General features: G+C 62.4%; 2 protein-coding genes across 2 annotated transcripts in view; one reads left to right on the top strand and one right to left on the bottom strand.

Annotated features, from left to right (window-relative positions):
* Positions 1–3,541, bottom strand: part of LOC140399386 (protein phosphatase EYA4-like) — a 38,317-nt gene extending 34,776 nt beyond the window's left edge. The window contains exon 1 of the mRNA XM_072488972.1: positions 3,472–3,541. Within this exon, the coding sequence (XP_072345073.1) occupies positions 3,472–3,541 (70 nt within the window). The remainder of the gene's footprint in view (positions 1–3,471) is intronic.
* LOC140399032 (LIM domain transcription factor LMO4-A-like) overlaps positions 1–22,777 on the top strand; it is a 122,132-nt gene that overhangs the window by 38,791 nt on the left and 60,564 nt on the right. The window contains exon 3 of the mRNA XM_072488095.1: positions 4,541–4,637. Coding sequence (XP_072344196.1) covers positions 4,541–4,637 — 97 coding nt within the window. The remainder of the gene's footprint in view (positions 1–4,540; positions 4,638–22,777) is intronic.

Raw genomic sequence — 22,777 nt, 5'->3', positions numbered from 1 at the left:
AACCTGCACATCTTTGGACTGTGGGAGGAAACCAGAGCACCCGGAGGAAACCCACGGTCACGTGGAGAAAGTGCAGACTCTGCACAGACAGTCACCCGAGGCCGGAATTGAACCCAGGTTCCTGGCACTGTGAGGCAGCAGTGCTAACCGCTATTACATGTTTTCCATGGAAACGAGCCCCCCCCCCCCCCCAGTTCAAGTCCTGTTGAAATACATGTACCAGGTTTAACACCTGAAAACAAAGGCAGACGGACAAATCTTATTCCAGACTATCTGTCTCAGAGACCTTTACAAAGAACACAAAGATGGACAGAGAGAGACAGCAGCAGCTGTGAGCAGCGGGGAAAATGCTGTTCTGTATTAGCCATCAGATATCACCTGGTTCTCTAGTCATGTAGAGGGGATCAGAAGGAATTTAAGTACTCGGAGAGATTCAGGACAAGGAATAATCGGAGGGAGCCATGCTGGAAGTCAGTTGGGATTTCTCGATACACTGAGGGAAATGGCTGTGATGGATAGTGGATGTTATGATTTGGCGAAACAGGGTGAAGTAATTGGAACCCATTGGAAGCTGGGATAAAAACAGAAAGTGCGTGTAATAATGTTAAGTTGAATGTAACTTTACTTCAGAACTATAATGTTATCCCAGTTTATTTTACCACTGGCTTTCCTGAAAAGAGTGCAACCCTGTGGAAAATATGCTGTAAAGTAAGTGTAATGTCGGGTTATTGGTCAAATTAAAACACTGATCAGGGATATCTTTTCTGTAGTTTAGAGTACAAGTTGTCTAATAAGTAATGTTTGGTCATTATTGCTTTTATTATGTTTGTTACAGTGAAAGTCTTAAATTCAAAATCTTGTTCTGCAATTCCATTGAGTTTGTTACTGGGAATTCAAATATCTTTCAAAAGTTATCTATTGGTGTCTACAGAGATAACGGCTTGAATCCACAGCCTCCTGACTTGGAAGGAAAGCCACAGTTTAAATCCATAAGTGAGCATTGGGTGGATTTGGTGCCAGTGTGGAGTCATCACTTTGTTCCCATGCGCACTCTCTAATAATATAACGTTCACACTATCATTATCTCTGTAAAGGAGCTTTCATTTTCCAACTCGGCTGCACTGTTCTTGAGTCCTTAACCATCTGGAAGGCACGCCAGTGTCCGAGGAATACCGAGAGATTAACCATGGGAAAAACAGCAGGGTCATTATCTTGTAAAGTGGGACTGTTTAATGATCTTAATTATTAATTGGTTGAAATACCAGCGAAAAGATGGTATCTCCAGTTGTACATCATCTCAGTACTGACCCTCTGACAGTGCAGCACTCCCTCAGTACTGACCCTCTGACAGTGCAGCACTCCCTCAGTACTGACTCTCTGACAGTGCAGCACTCCCTCAGTACTGACCCTCTGACAGTGGAGCACTCCCTCAGTACTGACTCTCTGACAGTGCAGCACTCCCTCAGCACTGACCCTCTAACAGTGCAGCACTCCCTCAGTACTGACCCTCTGACAGTGCAGCACTCCCTCAGTACTGACCCTCTGACAGTGCAGCACTCCCTCAGAACTGACCCTCTGACGGTGCAGCACTCCCTCAGTACTGACCGTCTGACAGTGCAGCACTCCTTTAGTACTGAACAGATGGAATGTGGAGACCAAGGGAATAATGGGGGTAAAGGTCAGGGGGCGTAGAGCAACGCTGTGAACCAAGTGGTGGGAGCAGGTGGACAATCCGAGTGATTTTCAGAGGCCCGGCTGCTGCTGCTGGGGTTACAGCTAGTTTATTTACAGAGGGAAATGGAGAACCTGGGCTGCTTCACCTCTCAGTATTGCCATTTCCCATTGGCTGATGAACATGTATAATGCTAAGTTGCTGTGTTGTATCTGTGATGTCACACTCACCTGCTCTGCCTCTCTGTCACTGCTACTTCCACCTTCTCTCTCTCTCACTTTCTATTCTCTATTTTCTTTCTCACATTTCTTCTTCCTGTTTTTCCTTTCTCCACCTCTCTTCTCACTTTCGCTCCTTCTCACCATCACTTCTCCCCAACTACCTCTTTCGCCTTTTCTCTTTGTATTCCTCTCTCTTTCTCCCTCTGTCCCACATTCACTCCCTCTCTTCTTTCCCTCCATCTCCCTTTCTTTTCCCCTTTTTCCCCCACCCCGCCCCCCACCCCCTCTCTCCCTAAGTATTTTTGGGGTATTTTTGTATCCAAGTAACAGCTGAGTTGGGCTCTTTTCTAATGCAGTGTGGGGAGCTCCTCTGTACAAGGCCACATCTGACAGCAATAACTCCTGCCAATCTTTGCCCTCTCGCTGAACAATGATCATCTGTTCTTCTGAGAATTGGTTTAATTGTCAGAGGATTGGATAGTCAGAGGCTTTTTCCAAGGGTAGAGGGGTCAATTACTAGGGGGCATAGGTTTAAGGTGCGAGAGGCAAGGTTTAGAGGAGATGTACGAGGCAAGTATTTTACACAGAGGATAGTAGGTGCCTGGAACTCGCTGCCGGAGGAGGTGGTGGAAGCAGGGACGATAGTGACATTTAAGGGGCATCTTGACAAATACATGAATAGGGTTGGAATAGAGGGATATGGACCCAGGAAGTGTAGAAGATTTTAGTTTAGCTGGGCAGCATGGTCAGCACAGGCTTGGAGGGCCGAAGGGCCTGTTCCTGTGCTGTACTTTTCTTTGTTCTTTGTTCTTTGTCCTGCATCCTCATTTGCCTCTGGCTATTTAGGGGTCAGTCTGTGATGGCGAATGTCTGTGAAATGAGATTCAGCCCATTGTGGGGACACAGTGTGATTGGTGGACCGTTGTCTTGCCGTATTTCAATCATTGCATTGTTTTCACTGCTGTTTATAGCATAGTAACAGCGAGTGGTCAACTGCCACGGGTCTGGAGCCTCCTGGTGGAAGGTGGGCCAAAGAGGTCCACCACACCGTCCTCCCGTCGGTAACCCTGGGTTGTGTACTGGTTCTGGGATTGGGTCGACTGACAAGTTAACCCCCATGACATGTTTTGACAAACTGCCCCGCACATTCCTCCAACCACCCCCGCCCCGCGCCACCTTACTTTGGTTTGTAACTTGTGCTTTGTGCCAACCATTCCCAAGTGACCCTCATGAGCTGGTGCCCCAGTCTAGGCCTAACCTTCACCACAAGTCTACAGTGTCCAAGAACACATTTCCCAACCGTTCACCGCTCATCTCATACAGCAATGTGCAGCTTGAATGGGCCCCCAGCCCAACCCCAAATCCCCTACCTCCCCATGCCATCCCCCCACCAACGACTGGGCAGTTTCTCTCCTCAGAAGAGGGTCAGGATCCTCCTCAATCACTACAAATTCAGCCCTCACGCCTGCAATGAAGCAGCTGAAAATTTGAAGGGGGGTTTTCAATGTGTAAGGATGGAGATTTGTGACATGTTCTCAAGCTGGACAAGTGATTCTCTTTGTCTTCAGTTCCTCTCACTGTTGCTCACATCAACAGGACCAACAATCATTGGCGCCTTCTTGTGGTCGCTCAGGAAACTTGTATCCATGGTTGCTATTTGTCTGCTTACTCTGCACCTTCTTTAATTTGTCTTTCATCAGGCTCCCCATTTTACCAGGCTCCCCTCTCTGTTCAGTTTTGTTTGTGCATTTATTGGTAAAATGGTCTTTGCACGTTTTCTGCTGATCAAACAGCCCCCTTAGCCCGGACTGCAAATATATCAGTTCCAGAAAATCACAAAACACAACCCTAAATATCTCAGTATTTATATCCGCATCGCAAATATCGCACCTCAGGCTGAAAGAATAACACTCAATAAGATCAATTTGATGTTTGGGCTAACTCAACAGCATGTGCTATCCGACCTTCAAACCCCCCCCCCCACCTCCACCGCCCAAGGTCAGGTGCCTCATTTGTCGGACAATCTCTACCTCACAGTATCAGAACCAAGTAATGTATAGGATCTAATACTCAAATCTACACGCAATCAGCCAACATCTGACATCTCCCTCTACCGCCCCCCACTCCCCCTCTCTGCCCCCTGTCTACACCCCTACCTCTACCCCCCTCACCCTCTCCCTCTATTCCCTCTCTCCTGCCTCCCCCCCTCCCTGCCCCTTCTCCACCCCTTCCTCTACCCCCTCTCTCCCCCTCCCTCTACCCACTATCAACCCTGACTCTACCCCTCCCTTTACCCTCTCTCCCACCCTTCTCCCTCTCTATCTCCTCTCGCCCCCTCCCGCTTCCCATTCTCTAACTCCTCTCTCCCTCTCCCCCTGCCCCTCTCTACCCACTCTCTCCCCCTCTCCCGGCCCCCTCTCGACCCCTTTTCTATCCACTCTCTCCCCTCCCTCTGCCCCCTCTTTCCCCCTCGACCCCCTCTCTTCTACCCCTTTCTCCCCCACTCTTCTACCCCTCTCTCCTACTCCTCTCACTACCCAGTCTGTTCTACTCCTCTCTACCCCCTCTCTCCGCCTCTTTTCTACCCCTTCCTTCTTCCACTTTTCCTCTCTCTTTCTTTATCTCATGCCTCTAATTTTTTGTGCAGGTTGTTTGGAAACGGTGGAGCCTGTCGGGCTTGTGGTCGATCCATCGCAGCCACAGAGCTGGTGATGAGAGCTCAGGACAGTGTTTACCACCTCGAGGTTAGTCTGATCCATTATGATCCTGCGAAATACAGAGACACAAATCGGTACATCCCGGGATCAACGCCATTCCCAACTGGCAGCACTCAGTGACACATAGACACTCCCCAATCAACACGCCTAGACTGACCCCCCCACACTGACCCCCCACACTGACCCCCCACACTGACCCCCCTACACTGACCACCCCACACTGACCCCCCCAACACTGACCCCCCCACACTGACCCCCCACACTGACACCCCACACTGACCCCCCACACTGACCCCCCCAACACTGACCCCCCACACTGACCCCCCACACTGACCCCCCCAACACTGACCCCCCACACTGACACCCCACACTGACCCCCCACACTGACCCCCCACACTGACCCCCCACACTGACCCCCCACACTGACACCCCACACTGACCCCCCCACACTGACACCCCACACTGACACCCCACACTGACCCCCCCACACTGACACCCCACACTGACACCCCACACTGACCCCCCCACACTGACCCCCCTACACTGATCCCCCACACTGACACCCCACACTGACACCCCACACTGACCCCCCCACACTGACCCCCCACACTGACCCCCCACACTGACCCCCCACACTGACACCCCACACTGACCCCCCCACACTGACCCCCCCAACACTGACCCCCCACACTGACCCCCCCCATACTGACCCCCCCATACTGAGCCCCCCACACTGACCCCCCCATACAGACCCCCAATACTGACCCCCCCACACTGACACCCCACACTGACCCCCACACTGACCCCCCAACACTGACCCCCCACACTGACCCCCCCCATACTGACCTCCCACACTGACAACCCACACTGACCCCCCACACTGACCCCCCCACACTGACCTCCCACACTGACACCCCACACTGACCCCCCCACACTGACCCCCAACACTGACCCCCCCACACTGACCCCCCACACTGACCCCCCAACACTGACCCCCCACACTGACCCCCCCCATACTGACCTCCCACACTGACAACCCACACTGACCCCCCACACTGACCCCCCCACACTGACCTCCCACACTGACACCCCACACTGACCCCCACACACTGACCCCCCAACACTGACCCCCCACACTGACCCCCCCATACTGACCTCCCACACTGACAACCCACACTGACCCCCCACACTGACCCCCCCACACTGACCTCCCACACTGACACCCCACACTGACCCCCCCACACTGACCCCCCAACACTGACCCCCCACACTGACCCCCCCCACACTGACCCCCCCACACTGACCCCCCACACTGACACCCCACACTGACCCCCCACACTGACCCCCCAACACTGACCCCCCACACTGACCCCCCCATACTGACCTCCCACACTGACAACCCACACTGACCCCCCACACTGACCCCCCCACACTGACCTCCCACACTGACACCCCACACTGACCCCCCCACACTGACCCCCCAACACTGACCCCCCACACTGACCCCCCCCATACTGACCTCCCACACTGACAACCCACACTGACCCCCCACACTGACCCCCCCACACTGACCTCCCACACTGACACCCCACACTGACCCCCCCACACTGACCCCCCAACACTGACCCCCCACACTGACCCCCCCCACACTGACCCCCCCACACTGACCTCCCACACTGACACCCCACACTGACCCCCCCACACTGACCCCCCCACACTGACCCCTCCCACACTGACCCCCCACACTGACCCCCCCACACTGACCCCCCCACACTGACCCCCCACACTGACACCCCACACTGACCCCCCACACTGACCCCCCCAACACTGACCCCCCACACTGACCCCCCCCACACTGACCTCCCCACGCTGATCCCCGCACACTGACCCCCCCACACTGACCCCCCATACTGACCCCCCCCACACTGACCCCCCACACTGACCCCCCCCACACTGACCCCCCACACTGACCCCCCCCATACTGACCCCCCCATACTGAGCCCCCCACACTGACCCCCCCATACTGACACCCCATACTGACCCCCCCACACTGACCCCCCCCACACTGACCTCCCCACGCTGATCCCCCCACACTGACCCCCCCACACTGACCCCACCACACTGACCACCCCACACTGACCCCTCCCACACTGACCCCCCACACTGACCCCCCCACACTGACCCCCCACACTGATCCCTCCCACACTGACCTTCCCACACTGACCCCTCCCACACTGAGCCCCACACACTGATCCCCCACACTGACTCCCCCACAATGACCCCTCCCACACTGACCCCCCCACACACTGACCCCACACACTGACCCCTCCCACACTGATCCCCCACACTGACCCCTCCCACACTGACCCCTCCCACACTGAACCCCACACTGACCCCTCCCACACTGACCCCCCCACACTGACCCCACACACTGATCCCCCACACTGACTCCCCCACACTGACCCCTCCCACACTGACCCCCCCACACACTGACCCCACACACTGACCCCTCCCACACTGATCCCCCACACTGACCCCTCCCACACTGACCCCTCCCACACTGAACCCCACACTGACCCCCCCACACTGACACCCCTACACTGACCCCCCACACTGACCCCCCCACACTGACCCCTCCCACACTGACCCCCCACACTGACGCCCCACACTGACCCCTCACACTGACCCCCCCACACTGACCCCCCCACACTGACCCCTCCCACACTGACCCCTCCCACACTGACCCCCCCACACTGCCCCACCCCACACTGACCCCACACACTGACCCCACACACTGCCCCCCACACTGACACCTCCCACACTGACCCCCCACACACTAGCCCCCCCACACTGACCCCTCCTACACTGACCCCCCACACTGACCCCCCACACGGACCCCACAAACTGACCCCCCCACACTGACACATCCCACACTGACCCCACACACACTGACCCCCCACACACTGACCCCCCACACACTGACCCCCACACACTGACCCCCCCACACTGACACATCCCACACTGACCCCACACACACTGACCCCCCCACACACTGACCCCCCCACACTGACACCTCCCACACTGACCCCCCACACACTGACCCCCCCACACTGATCCCTCCCTCACTGACCCCCCCACACTGAGCCCTGCACACTGACCCCCCCACACTGACCCCTCCCACACTGACACCCACACACTGACCCCCCACACTGACCCCTCACACTGACCCCCCCACACTGACCCCCCTCACTGACCCCCCCACACTGACCACTCCCACACTGACCCCTCCCACACTGACCCCCCCACACAGACCCCCCCACACTGACCCCCCCACACTGACCCCACTCACTGACCCCTCCACATTGACCCCCCCCACACTGACCCCCTCACTGACACACACTGACCCCACACACTGACCCCCCAGACTGACCCCCCACACTGACCCCCCCACACTGACCCCCCACACTGACCTCCCCACACTGACCACCCCACACTGACCCCTCCCACATTGACCCCCCCACACTGACCCCCCACACTGACCCCTCACACTGACCGCTCACACTGACCCCCCCACACTGACCCCCCCACACTGACCCCTCCCACACTGACCCCCCCACACTGACCCCCCCCCACACTGACCCCACACACTGACCCCACACACTGACCCCACACACTGACACCTCCCACACTGACACCTCCCACACTGACCCCCCACACACTGACACTCCCACACTGACCCCTCCCACACTGACCCCCCACACTGACCCCCCACACTGACCCCACACACTGACCCCACACACTGACCCCCCCCACACTGACACCTCCCACACTGACCCCCCACACACTGACCCCCCCCACACTGACCCACCTCACACTGACCCCCCCCACACTGACCCCCCCACACTCACCCCCCCACACTCACCCCTCCCACACTGACCCCCCCACACTGACCCCCCCATACTGACGCCACACACTAACCCCACACACTGACCCCCCACACTGACCCCCCTCACTGACACCTCCCACACTGACCCTCACACACTGACCCCCCCACACTGACCCCTCCCTCACTGACCCCCCCACACTGAGCCCCACACACTGACCCCCCCCACACTGACCCCTCCCACATTGACCCTCCCACACTGACCCCCCACACTGACCCCTCACACTGACCCCCCCACACTGACCCCCCTCACAGACCCCCCCACACTGAGCCCCCCACACTGACCCCACTCACTGACCCCCCCACATTGAACCCCCCACACTGACCCCCCCCACACTGACCCCTCCCACACTGACGCCCCTCACTGACCCACACTGACCCCACACACTGACCCCCCAGACTGACCCCCCACACTGACCCCCCCACACTGACCCCCCACACTGACCCCCCCACACTGACTCCTACACTGACCGCCCCACACTGACCCCCCCACACTGACCCCCCCACACTGACCCCCCACACTGACCCCTCCCACACTGACCCCCCACACTGACCCCTCCACACTGACCCTCTCACATTGACTCCCCCCACACTGACCCCCCCACACTGATACTCCCACACTGACCCCCCCACACTGACCCCCCCACACTGACCCCCCCCACACTGACACCTCCCACACTGACCGCCCCACACTGACCCCCCACACTGACCACCCCACACTGACCCCCCACACTGACCTTCCCACACTGATCCCTCCCACACTGACCTCCCACACTGACCCCTCCCACACTGACCCCTCCCAAACTGAGCCCCACACACTGATCCCCCACACTGCCTCCCCCACACTGACCCCTCCCACACTGACACCCCCACACACTGACCCCCCACATTGACCCCTCCCACACTGACCCCTCCCACACTGACCCCCACACTGACTCCTCCCACACTGACCCCCCCACACTGACCCCACACACTGACCCCCCCACACTGACACCTCCCAAACTGACCCCCCACACACTGACCCGTCCCAAACTGACACCCCACACTGACCCCTCCCACACTGACCCCCCCACATTGACCCCACACACTGACCCCCCCACACTGACACCTCCCAAACTGACCCCCCACACACAGACCCCACTCACTGACCCCCCCACACTGACCCCTCCCACACTGACCCCCCCACACTGAGCCCCCCACATTGACCCGCCCACACTTACCCCCCTCACTGACCCACACTGGCCCCACACACTGACCCCTCACACTGACCCCCCCACACTGACCCCCCAACACTGACCCCTCCCACACTGACCCCCCCCCACTGACCCCCCCACACTGACCCCACACACTGACCCCACACACTGACCCCCCCACACTGAACCCCCACACTTTCACCTCCCACACTGACACCCCCACACACTGACCCCCCCACACTGACCCCTCCCACACTGACCGCCCCCACACTGACCCCCCACACTGACCCCACACACTGACCCCACACACTGACCCCCCACACTGACACCTCCCACACTGACCCCCCACACACTGACCCCCCACACTGACCCCCCCACACTGACCCCCCTCACACTGACCCCCGCGCACAGACCCCCCCACACTGACCCCTCCCACACTGACCCCCCCACACTGACCCCCCCATACTGACCCCACACACTGAACCCACACACTGACCCCCCCACACTGACACCTCCCACACTGACCCCCCACACACTGACCCCCCACATTGACCCCTCCCACACTGACCCCCCCACACTGAGCCCCCCACACTGACCCCCCACACTGACCACTCCCACACTGACACCTCCCACACTGACCCCCCCACACTGACCCCCACATACTGACCCCTCCCACATTGACCCTCCCACACTGACCCCCCACACTGACCCCTCACACTGACCCCCCCACACTGACCCCCCTCACAGACCCCCCCACACTGACTCCTACACTGACCGCCCCACACTGACCCCCCCACACTGACCCCCCCACACTGAATCCCCTCACTGACCCCCCCACACTGACCACTCCCACACTGACCCCTCCCACACTGACCCCCCCACACTGACCCCCCCACACTGACCCACCCACACAGACCCCACTCACTGACCCCCCCACACTGACCCCTCCCACACTGACCCCCCCACACTGAGCCCCCCACATTGACCCCCCCCACACTTACCCCCCTCACTGACCCACACTGGCCCCACACACTGACCCCCAGACTGACCCCACACACTGACCCCCCCACACTGACCCCCCCACACTGACCCCCCCACACTGACCCCTACACTGACCCACCCACACTGACCCCCACACTGACCCCCCACACTGACCCCTCCCACACTGACCCCCCAAACTGACCCCCCCACACTGACCCTCTCACACTGACTCCCCCCAGACTGACCCCCCCACACTGATCCCCCCACACTGACCCCTCACACTGACTCCCCATACTGACCCCCCACACTGACCCCCCCACACTGACTCCCCCCACACTGACACCCCCACACTGACCCCCCCACACTGACCCCCCCCATACTGACTCCCCCCACACTGACCCCCCCACACTGACCCCCCCACACTGATCCCTCACTCTGACCCCACACACTGACCCCACACACTGACCCCCTACACTGACACCACACACTGACCCCCCACACTGACCCCCCCACACTGACCCCCCCACAATGACCCCCACACTGACACCCCCGCACTGACCCTACACACTGATCCCCCCACACTGACCCCCACACTGACCCCCCACACTCTCCCCTCCCACACTGACCCCCCACACTGACCCCTCCCACACTGACCCCCTCACATTGACACCCCCACACCGACCCCCCCACACTGACCCCCCCCACACTGACCCCTCCCACACTGACCCGCACACTGACCCCCCACACTGACCCCCCACTCTGACCCCTCCCACACTGACCCCCCCCACACTGACCCCCCACACTGACACCTCCCACACTGACCCCCCACACTGACACCACCACACTGACCCCGCCACACTGACACCTCCGACACTGACCCCCCACACTGAACCCCCCACACTGACCCCCCCACACTGATCCCCCCACACTGACCCCCCCACACTGACCGCCCCACACTGACCCCCCACACTGACTCACCCACACTGACGCCCCCCACACTGACCCCCCACACTGACCCCCCCACACTGACACCCCCCACACTGACCCCCCCCTCACTGACCCCCCCACACTGACCGCCCCATACTGACCCCGCCACACTGACCCCCCACACTGACCCCCCCCTCACTGACCCCCCCACACTGACCCCTCACACTGACCCCGCCACACTGACCCCCCACACTGACCCCTCCACACTGACCCCCCACACTGAACACCCCCCCAGACTGACCCCCCACACTGACCCCGCCACACTGACCCCCCACAGTGACCCCCCCACACTGACCCCTACCTGACTGCCCACACTGACCCCCCATACTGACCCCCCACACACTGACACCCCACACTGACCCCTACACTGACCCCCACACACTGATCCCCCACACAAACCCCCACACTGACACCCCACACTGACCCCTCACACTGACCCCTCCCACACTGACCCCCTCACACTGACCCCGCCACACTGACCCCCCCACACTGACCACCCCACACTGACCCCCCCCACACCGACCCCCCCACACTGACCCTCCCACACTGACCTCCCCCACACTGACCACCAACACCGACCCCCCCTCACTGACCCCCCCCCACACTGACCCCCCCCACCCTGACCCCCTCCACACTGAGCCGACCCACACTGACCCCACCACACTGACCCCCCACACTGACCCCCCACATTGACACCCCCACGGACCGCACACACTGACCCCGCACACTGACCCCCCCACACTGACCCCCCCCACACTGACCCCCCACACTGACCCATAAACTGACCCCCCCACACTGACCCCCCCACACTGACCCCCCCACACTGACCACTCCCACACTGATCCCCTTCACTGACCCACACTGACCCCCACACACTGACCCCCTCACACTGACCCCTAAACTGACCCCCCCACACTGACCCCCCACACTGACCCCCCACACTGACCCCTCCCACACTGTGCCCCCACACTGACCCCCACACACTGACACTCTCACACTGACTCCCCCCACACTGACCCCCCCACACTGAACCCCCCACACTGACCCCTCACACTGACCCCCCCACACTGACCCCCCCACACTGACCCCCCCACACTGACCCCCCCACACTGACCCCTCACACTGACCCCACACACGGACCCCACACACTGACCCCCTACACCGACACCACACACTGATCCCCACACACTGACCCCCCCACACTGATCCCCCCACACTGACCCCCACACTGACCCCCCACACTCTCCCCTCCACACTGACCCCCCACACTGACCCCTCCCACACTAACCCCCTCACATTGACCCCCTCACATTGACCCACACACTGACCCCCCACACTGACCCCTCCCACACTGACCCCCCACAATGACCCCCCACACTGACCCTCCACACACTGACCCCACTAACACTGACCCCCCACACTGACCCCTCCCACACCTACCCCTCTCACACTGAACCCCACACTGACCCCGACACTGACCCCCCCACACTGACCCCTCCCACACTGGCCCCTCCCACACTGATGCCCACACACTGACCCCCCCAGACTGACCCCCCACACTGTCCCCCCCACACTGACCCCCCACACTGACCCCCACACGCTGACCCCCACACTGACCCCCACATGACCCCCCACACTGACGCTCCCCACACTGACCCACCACACTGACCCTCCCACACTGACCTCCCCCACACTGACCCCCCACACCGACCCCCCCACACTGACCCCCCCACACTGACCCCCCCCACACTGACACCCCCCACACTGACACCCCCCACACTGAACCCCCCACACTGACCCCCCCACACTGACCCCCCCACACTGACCGCCCCACACTGACCCCCCACACTGACCCACCCACACTGACCCACCCCACACTGACCCCCACACTGACCCCCCCACACTGACACCCCCCACACTGACCCCCCCACACTGACCCCCCCACACTGACCGCCCCATACTGACCCCTCACACTGACCCCGCCACACTGACCCCCCACACTGACCCCCCACACTGACCGCTCCACACTGAGCCCCCACACTGACCCCCCTCCACACTGACCCTCCCACAATGACCCCCCACACTGACCCCACCCACACTGACCCCCCCCACAACTGACCCCCACACTGACAACACACACTGACCCCCTACACTGACCCCCCACACTGACCCCCGCACACTGACCCCTGCACACTGACACCCCCACACTGACCCCCCCACTGACCCCCCCACACTGACCCCCCAAACTGACCCCACACACAGACACCCCCACACTGACATCCCCCACACTGACCCACTACACTGACCTCCCCCACACTGACCCATCGCACACTGACCCATCGCACACTGACTCCCCACATTGACCCCCCCACACTAAGCCCCACCCACACTGACCCCCGCACACTGACCCCTGCACACTGACACCCCCACACTGACCCCCCCACACTGACCCCCCCACACTGACCCCCCAAACTGACCCCACACACAGACACCCCCACACTGACATCCCCCACACTGACCCACCACACTGACCTCCCCCACACTGACCCATCGCACACTGACCCATCGCACACTGACTCCCCACATTGACCCCCCCACACTAAGCCCCACCCACACTGACCCTATCACACTGTCCCCACACACTGACCACTCCCACACTGACCTCGCACACTGACCCCCCCACAATGACCCCCCACACTGACCCCCCCACACTGACCCCCCCCCACACTGACCCCCCACACTGACCCTCCCACACTGACGCCCCCACACTGACCCCACACACTGAACCCACACACTGACCCCCCCACACTGATCCCCCACACTGACCCCACACTGACCCCCCCACACTGACCCCACACACTGACGCCCACCCACACTGACCCTCACACTGACCCTCCCACACTGACCCCCCACACTGACCCCCCCACACTGAATCCCCCACACTGACCCCCCCACACTGACCCCCCCACACTGACCCCTCCCACACTGATCCCCCCAGACACTGACCCCCCACACTGACCCCCCGCACGTTGACACCTCCCACACTGACCTCCCACACTGACCCCCCCACGCTGACCGCCCCACACTGTCCCCTCACACTGACCCCACCACACTGACACCCCACACTGTCCCCCCAAACTGACCCCCCCACACTGACCCTCTCACACTGACTCCCCCCACACTGACCCCCCCAGACTGATCCCACCACACTGACCCCTCACACTGACCCCCCCACACTGACCCCCCCACACTGACCCCCCACACTGACCCCCCCACACTGACCCCCCACACTGACCCCCCCACACTGACCACTCCCACACTGACCCCCCTCACTGACCCACACTGACCCCCACACACTGACCCCCAGACTGACCCCCCACACTGACCCCCCACACTGTCCCCTCCACACTGACCCCTAAACTGACCCCCCCACACTGACGCCCCCACAATGACCCCCCACACTGACTCCTCCCACACTGTCCCCCCACACTGACCCCCCCACACTGACCCTCTCACACTGACTCCCCCCACACTGACCCCCCCACACTGACCCCCCACACTGACCCCTCACACTGACCCCCCCACACTGACCTCCCCACACTGACCCCCCCATACTGACTCCCCCCACACTGACCCCCCCACACTGACCCCCCCACACTGACCCCTCACACTGACCCCACACACTGACCCCACACAGTGACCCCCTACACCGACATCACACACTGATCCCCACACACTGACCCCCCCCACACTGACCCTCCACACTGACCCCCCACACTGACCCCTCACACTGACCCCCCCACACTGACCTCCCCACACTGACCCCCCCATACTGACTCCCCCCACACTGACCCCCCCACACTGACCCCCCCACACTGACCCCTCACACTGACCCCACACACTGACCCCACACAGTGACCCCCTACACCGACATCACACACTGATCCCCACACACTGACCCCCCCCACACTGACCCTCCACACTGACCCCTCCCACACTGACCCCCTCACATTGACCCCCTCACATTGACCCCCACACTGACCCCCCCACACTGACCCCCCCCCACACTGACCCCCTACACCGACACCACACACTGATCCCCCCACACTGACCCCCACACTGACCCCCCACACTCTCCCCTCCACACTGACCCCCCACACTGACCCCTCCCACACTGACCCCCTCACATTGACCCCCTCACATTGACCCACACACAGACCCCCCCACACTGACCCCTCCCACACTGACCCCCCACAATGACCCCCCACACTGACCCTCCACACACTGACCCCACCCACACTGACCCCCCACACTGACCCCTCCCACACCTACCCCTCTCACACTGAACCCCACACTGACCCCGACACTGACCCCCCCACACTGACCCCTCCCACACTGGCCCCTCCCACACTGATGCCCACACACTGACCCCCCCAGACTGACCCCCCACACTGTCCCCCCCACACTGACCCCCCACACTGACCCCCACACGCTGACCCCCACACTGACCCCCACATGACCCCCCACACTGACGCTCCCCACACTGACCCACCACACTGACCCTCCCACACTGACCTCCCCCACACTGACCCCCCACACCGACCCCCCCACACTGACCCCCCCACACTGACCCCCCCACACTGACACCCCCCACACTGAACCCCCCACACTGACCCGCCCCACACTGACCCCCCCACACTGACCGCCCCACACTGACCCCCCACACTGACCCACCCACACTGACCCACCCCACACTGACCCCCACACTGACCCCCCCACACTGACACCCCCCACACTGACCCCCCCACACTGACCCCCCCACACTGACCGCCCCATACTGACCCCTCACACTGACCCCGCCACACTGACCCCCCACGCTGACCCCCCACACTGACCGCTCCACACTGAGCCCCCACACTGACCCCCCTCCACACTGACCCTCCCACAATGACCCCCCACACTGACCCCCCCACACTGACCCCCCCCACAACTGACCCCCACACTGACAACACACACTGACCCCCTACACTGACCCCCCACACTGACCCCCGCACACTGACCCCTGCACACTGACACCCCCACACTGACCCCCCAAACTGACCCCACACACAGACACCCCCACACTGACATCCCCCACACTGACCCACCACACTGACCTCCCCCACACTGACCCATCGCACACTGACCCATCGCACACTGACTCCCCACATTGACCCCCCCACACTAAGCCCCACCCACACTGACCCTATCACACTGTCCCCACACACTGACCACTCCCACACTGACCTCGCACACTGACCCCCCCACAATGACCCCCCACACTGACCCCCCCACACTGACCCCCCCCACACTGACCCCCCACACTGACCCTCCCACACTGACTCCCCCACACTGACCCCACACACTGAACCCACACACTGACCCCCCCACACTGATCCCCCACACTGACCCCACACTGACCCCCCACACTGACCCCCCCACACTGACCCCACACACTGACGCCCACCCACACTGACCCTCACACTGACCCTCCCACACTGACCCCCCACACTGACCCCCCCACACTGAACCCCCCACACTGACCCCCCCACACTGACCCCCCCACACTGACCCCTCCCACACTGACCCCCCCAGACACTGACCCCCCACACTGACCCCCCGCACGTTGACACCTCCCACACTGACCTCCCACACTGACCCCCCACGCTGACCGCCCCACACTGTCCCCTCACACTGACCCCACCACACTGACCCCCCACACTGTCCCCCCAAACTGACCCCCCCACACTGACCCTCTCACACTGACTCCCCCCACACTGACCCCCCCAGACTGATCCCACCACACTGACCCCTCACACTGACCCCCCCACACTGACCCCCCCCACACTGACCCCCCACACTGACCCCCCCACACTGACCCCCCACACTGACCCCCCCACACTGACCACTCCCACACTGACCCCCCTCACTGACCCACACTGACCCCCACACACTGACCCCCAGACTGACCCCCCACACTGACCCCCCACACTGTCCCCTCCACACTGACCCCTAAACTGACCCCCCCCACACTGACGCCCCCACAATGACCCCCCACACCGACTCCTCCCACACTGTCCCCCCACACTGACCCTCCCACACTGACCCTCTCACACTGACTCCCCCCACACTGACCCCCCCACACTGATCCCCCCACACTGACCCCTCACACTGACCCCCAACACTGACCTCCCCACACTGACCCCCCATACTGACTCCCCCCACACTGAACCCCCCACACTGACCCCCCCCACACTGACCCCTCACACTGACCCCACACACTGACCCCACACAGTGACCCCCTACACCGACATCACACACTGATCCCCACACACTGACCCCCCCCACACTGACCCCCCACACTGACCCCTCCCACACTGACCCCCTCACATTGACCCCCTCACATTGACCCCCACACTGACCCCCCACAATGACCCCCCACACTGACCCTCCACTCACTGAACCCCACACTGACCCCTCCCTCACTGACCCCCACACTAACCCCTCCCACACTGACTCCTCTCACACTGAACCCCACACTGACCCCTACACTGACCCCCCACACGGACCCCTCCCACACCGGCCCCTCCCACACTGACCCCCACACACTGACCCCCCAGACTGTCCCCCCACACTGACCCCCCACACTGACCCCTCCCACACTGACCCCCCACACTGACCCCCCCACACTGATCCCCCCACACTGACCCCCACACTGACCCCTACACCGTCCCCCCCACACTGACCCTCCCACACTGACCCCCACACGCTGACCCCCACACTGACCCCCACATGACCCCCCACACTGACCTCCCCCACACTGACCCCCCCACACTGACCCCCCACACTGACCCCCCCCACACTGAACCCCCCACACTGACCCCCCCACACTGACCCCACCACACTGACCGCGCCACACTGACCCCCCACACTGATCCCCCCCACACTGACACCCCCCACACTGACCCCCCCCCACGCTGACCGCCCCACACTGACCCCTCACACTGACCCCGCCACACAGACCCCCCACACTGACCACCCACACTGTCCGCTCCACACTGACCCCCCACACTGACCCCCCCCACACTCACCCTCCCACAATGACCCCCCACACTGACCCCCCCCCACACTGACACCCCCACAACTGACCCCCACACTGACAACACACACTGACCCCCTACACTGACCCCACACACTGACACCCCCAGACTGAACACTGACCCCCCCACACTGACCCCCCCACAACTGACCCCCACACTGACAACACACACTGACCCCCCCACACTGACCCCACACACTGACACCCGCACACTGACCCCCTAACACTGACCCCCCCACACTGACCCCCCCACACTGACCCCCCACACTGACCCCCCCACACTGACCCCCCCACACTGACCCCTCCCACACTGCCCCTCCACACTGACCCCCCACACTGACCCCCCCACACTGACCCCCCTCACTGACCCCCCCACACTGACCCCCCACACTGACCCCACCCACACTGACCCCCAATACTGACCCCCCACACTGACCCCTCCCACACTGACCCCCCACACTGACCCCCCCACACTGACCCCCACACTGACCCCCCCACACTGACCCCCCCACACTGAGCCCCACACACTGACCCCTCCCATACTGCCCCCCCACACTGACCCCCCACACTGACCCCCCCCCACACTGACCCCCCCACACTGACCCCCACACTGACCCAACCCACACTGACCCCCCATACTGAACCCCACACTGACCCATCCCACACTGACCCCCACACTGACCCCCCCACACTGACCCCCACACTGACCCCCCCACACTGACCCCCCCACACTGACCCCCACACACTGACCCCTCCCATACTGCCCCCCCACACTGACCCCCCACACTGACCCCCCCCACACTGACCCCCCCACACTGACCCCCCACACTGACCCCTCCCACACTGAGCCCCCCACACTGACCCCTCCCACACTGACCCCCCCACACTGACCCCCCACACTGACCACCCCACACTGACCCCCCCACACTGACCTTCCCACACTGATCCCTCCCACACTGACCTCCCACACTGACCCCTCCCATACTGACCCCCACACACTGATCCCCCACACTGACCCCCCTACACTGACCCCTCCCACACTGACCCCCACACACACTGACACCCCACACTGACCCCCCCACACTGACCCCCCCACGCTGACACCTCCCACACTGACCCCCCACACTGACCCCTCCCACACTGACCCCTCCCACACTGACACCTCCCACACTGACCCCCCACACTGACCCCTCCCACACTGACCCCCCACACTGACCCCCCAACACTGACCCCACACACTGACCCCACCACACTGACACCTCCCAAACTGACCCCCTAAACACTGACCCCCCACACTGACATCTCCCACACTGACCCCCCACACTGACCCCCCCACACTGACACCTCCCACACTGACCCCCCACACACTGACCCCCCACACTGACCCACCCCCCACACTGACCCCTCCCACACTGACCGCCCCCAACCTGACCCCCCCACACTGACCCCACACACTGACAACACACACTGACCCCCTACACTGACCCCCCACACTGACCCCCGCACACTGACCCCTGCACACTGACACCCCCACACTGACCCCCCCACTGACCCCCCCACACTGACCCCCCAAACTGACCCCACACACAGACACCCCCACACTGACATCCCCCACACTGACCCACTACACTGACCTCCCCCACACTGACCCATCGCACACTGACCCATCGCACACTGACTCCCCACATTGACCCCCCCACACTAAGCCCCACCCACACTGACCCCCGCACACTGACCCCTGCACACTGACACCCCCACACTGACCCCCCCACACTGACCCCCCCACACTGACCCCCCAAACTGACCCCACACACAGACACCCCCACACTGACATCCCCCACACTGACCCACCACACTGACCTCCCCCACACTGACCCATCGCACACTGACCCATCGCACACTGACTCCCCACATTGACCCCCCCACACTAAGCCCCACCCACACTGACCCTATCACACTGTCCCCACACACTGACCACTCCCACACTGACCTCGCACACTGACCCCCCCACAATGACCCCCCACACTGACCCCCCCACACTGACCCCCCCCCACACTGACCCCCCACACTGACCCTCCCACACTGACGCCCCCACACTGACCCCACACACTGAACCCACACACTGACCCCCCCACACTGATCCCCCACACTGACCCCACACTGACCCCCCCACACTGACCCCACACACTGACGCCCACCCACACTGACCCTCACACTGACCCTCCCACACTGACCCCCCACACTGACCCCCCCACACTGAATCCCCCACACTGACCCCCCCACACTGACCCCCCCACACTGACCCCTCCCACACTGATCCCCCCAGACACTGACCCCCCACACTGACCCCCCGCACGTTGACACCTCCCACACTGACCTCCCACACTGACCCCCCCACGCTGACCGCCCCACACTGTCCCCTCACACTGACCCCACCACACTGACACCCCACACTGTCCCCCCAAACTGACCCCCCCACACTGACCCTCTCACACTGACTCCCCCCACACTGACCCACCCAGACTGATCCCACCACACTGACCCCTCACACTGACCCCCCCACACTGACCCCCCCACACTGACCCCCCACACTGACCCCCCCACACTGACCCCCCACACTGACCCCCCCACACTGACCACTCCCACACTGACCCCCCTCACTGACCCACACTGACCCCCACACACTGACCCCCAGACTGACCCCCCACACTGACCCCCCACACTGTCCCCTCCACACTGACCCCTAAACTGACCCCCCCACACTGACGCCCCCACAATGACCCCCCACACTGACTCCTCCCACACTGTCCCCCCACACTGACCCCCCCACACTGACCCTCTCACACTGACTCCCCCCACACTGACCCCCCCACACTGACCCCCCACACTGACCCCTCACACTGACCCCCCCACACTGACCTCCCCACACTGACCCCCCCATACTGACTCCCCCCACACTGACCCCCCCACACTGACCCCCCCACACTGACCCCTCACACTGACCCCACACACTGACCCCACACAGTGACCCCCTACACCGACATCACACACTGATCCCCACACACTGACCCCCCCCACACTGACCCTCCACACTGACCCCCCACACTGACCCCTCACACTGACCCCCCCACACTGACCTCCCCACACTGACCCCCCCATACTGACTCCCCCCACACTGACCCCCCCACACTGACCCCCCCACACTGACCCCTCACACTGACCCCACACACTGACCCCACACAGTGACCCCCTACACCGACATCACACACTGATCCCCACACACTGACCCCCCCCACACTGACCCTCCACACTGACCCCTCCCACACTGACCCCCTCACATTGACCCCCTCACATTGACCCCCACACTGACCCCCCCACACTGACCCCCCCCCACACTGACCCCCTACACCGACACCACACACTGATCCCCCCACACTGACCCCCACACTGACCCCCCACACTCTCCCCTCCACACTGACCCCCCACACTGACCCCTCCCACACTGACCCCCTCACATTGACCCCCTCACATTGACCCACACACAGACCCCCCCACACTGACCCCTCCCACACTGACCCCCCACAATGACCCCCCACACTGACCCTCCACACACTGACCCCACCCACACTGACCCCCCACACTGACCCCTCCCACACCTACCCCTCTCACACTGAACCCCACACTGACCCCGACACTGACCCCCCCACACTGACCCCTCCCACACTGGCCCCTCCCACACTGATGCCCACACACTGACCCCCCCAGACTGACCCCCCACACTGTCCCCCCCACACTGACCCCCCACACTGACCCCCACACGCTGACCCCCACACTGACCCCCACATGACCCCCCACACTGACGCTCCCCACACTGACCCACCACACTGACCCTCCCACACTGACCTCCCCCACACTGACCCCCCAC

Source organism: Scyliorhinus torazame, chromosome 22 (genome assembly GCF_047496885.1).
Source record: "Scyliorhinus torazame isolate Kashiwa2021f chromosome 22, sScyTor2.1, whole genome shotgun sequence".
Lineage (NCBI taxonomy): Eukaryota > Metazoa > Chordata > Chondrichthyes > Carcharhiniformes > Scyliorhinidae > Scyliorhinus > Scyliorhinus torazame.
Note: the sequence above shows the minus strand (reverse complement) of the source record. Positions and strands in the feature narration are given on the sequence as shown.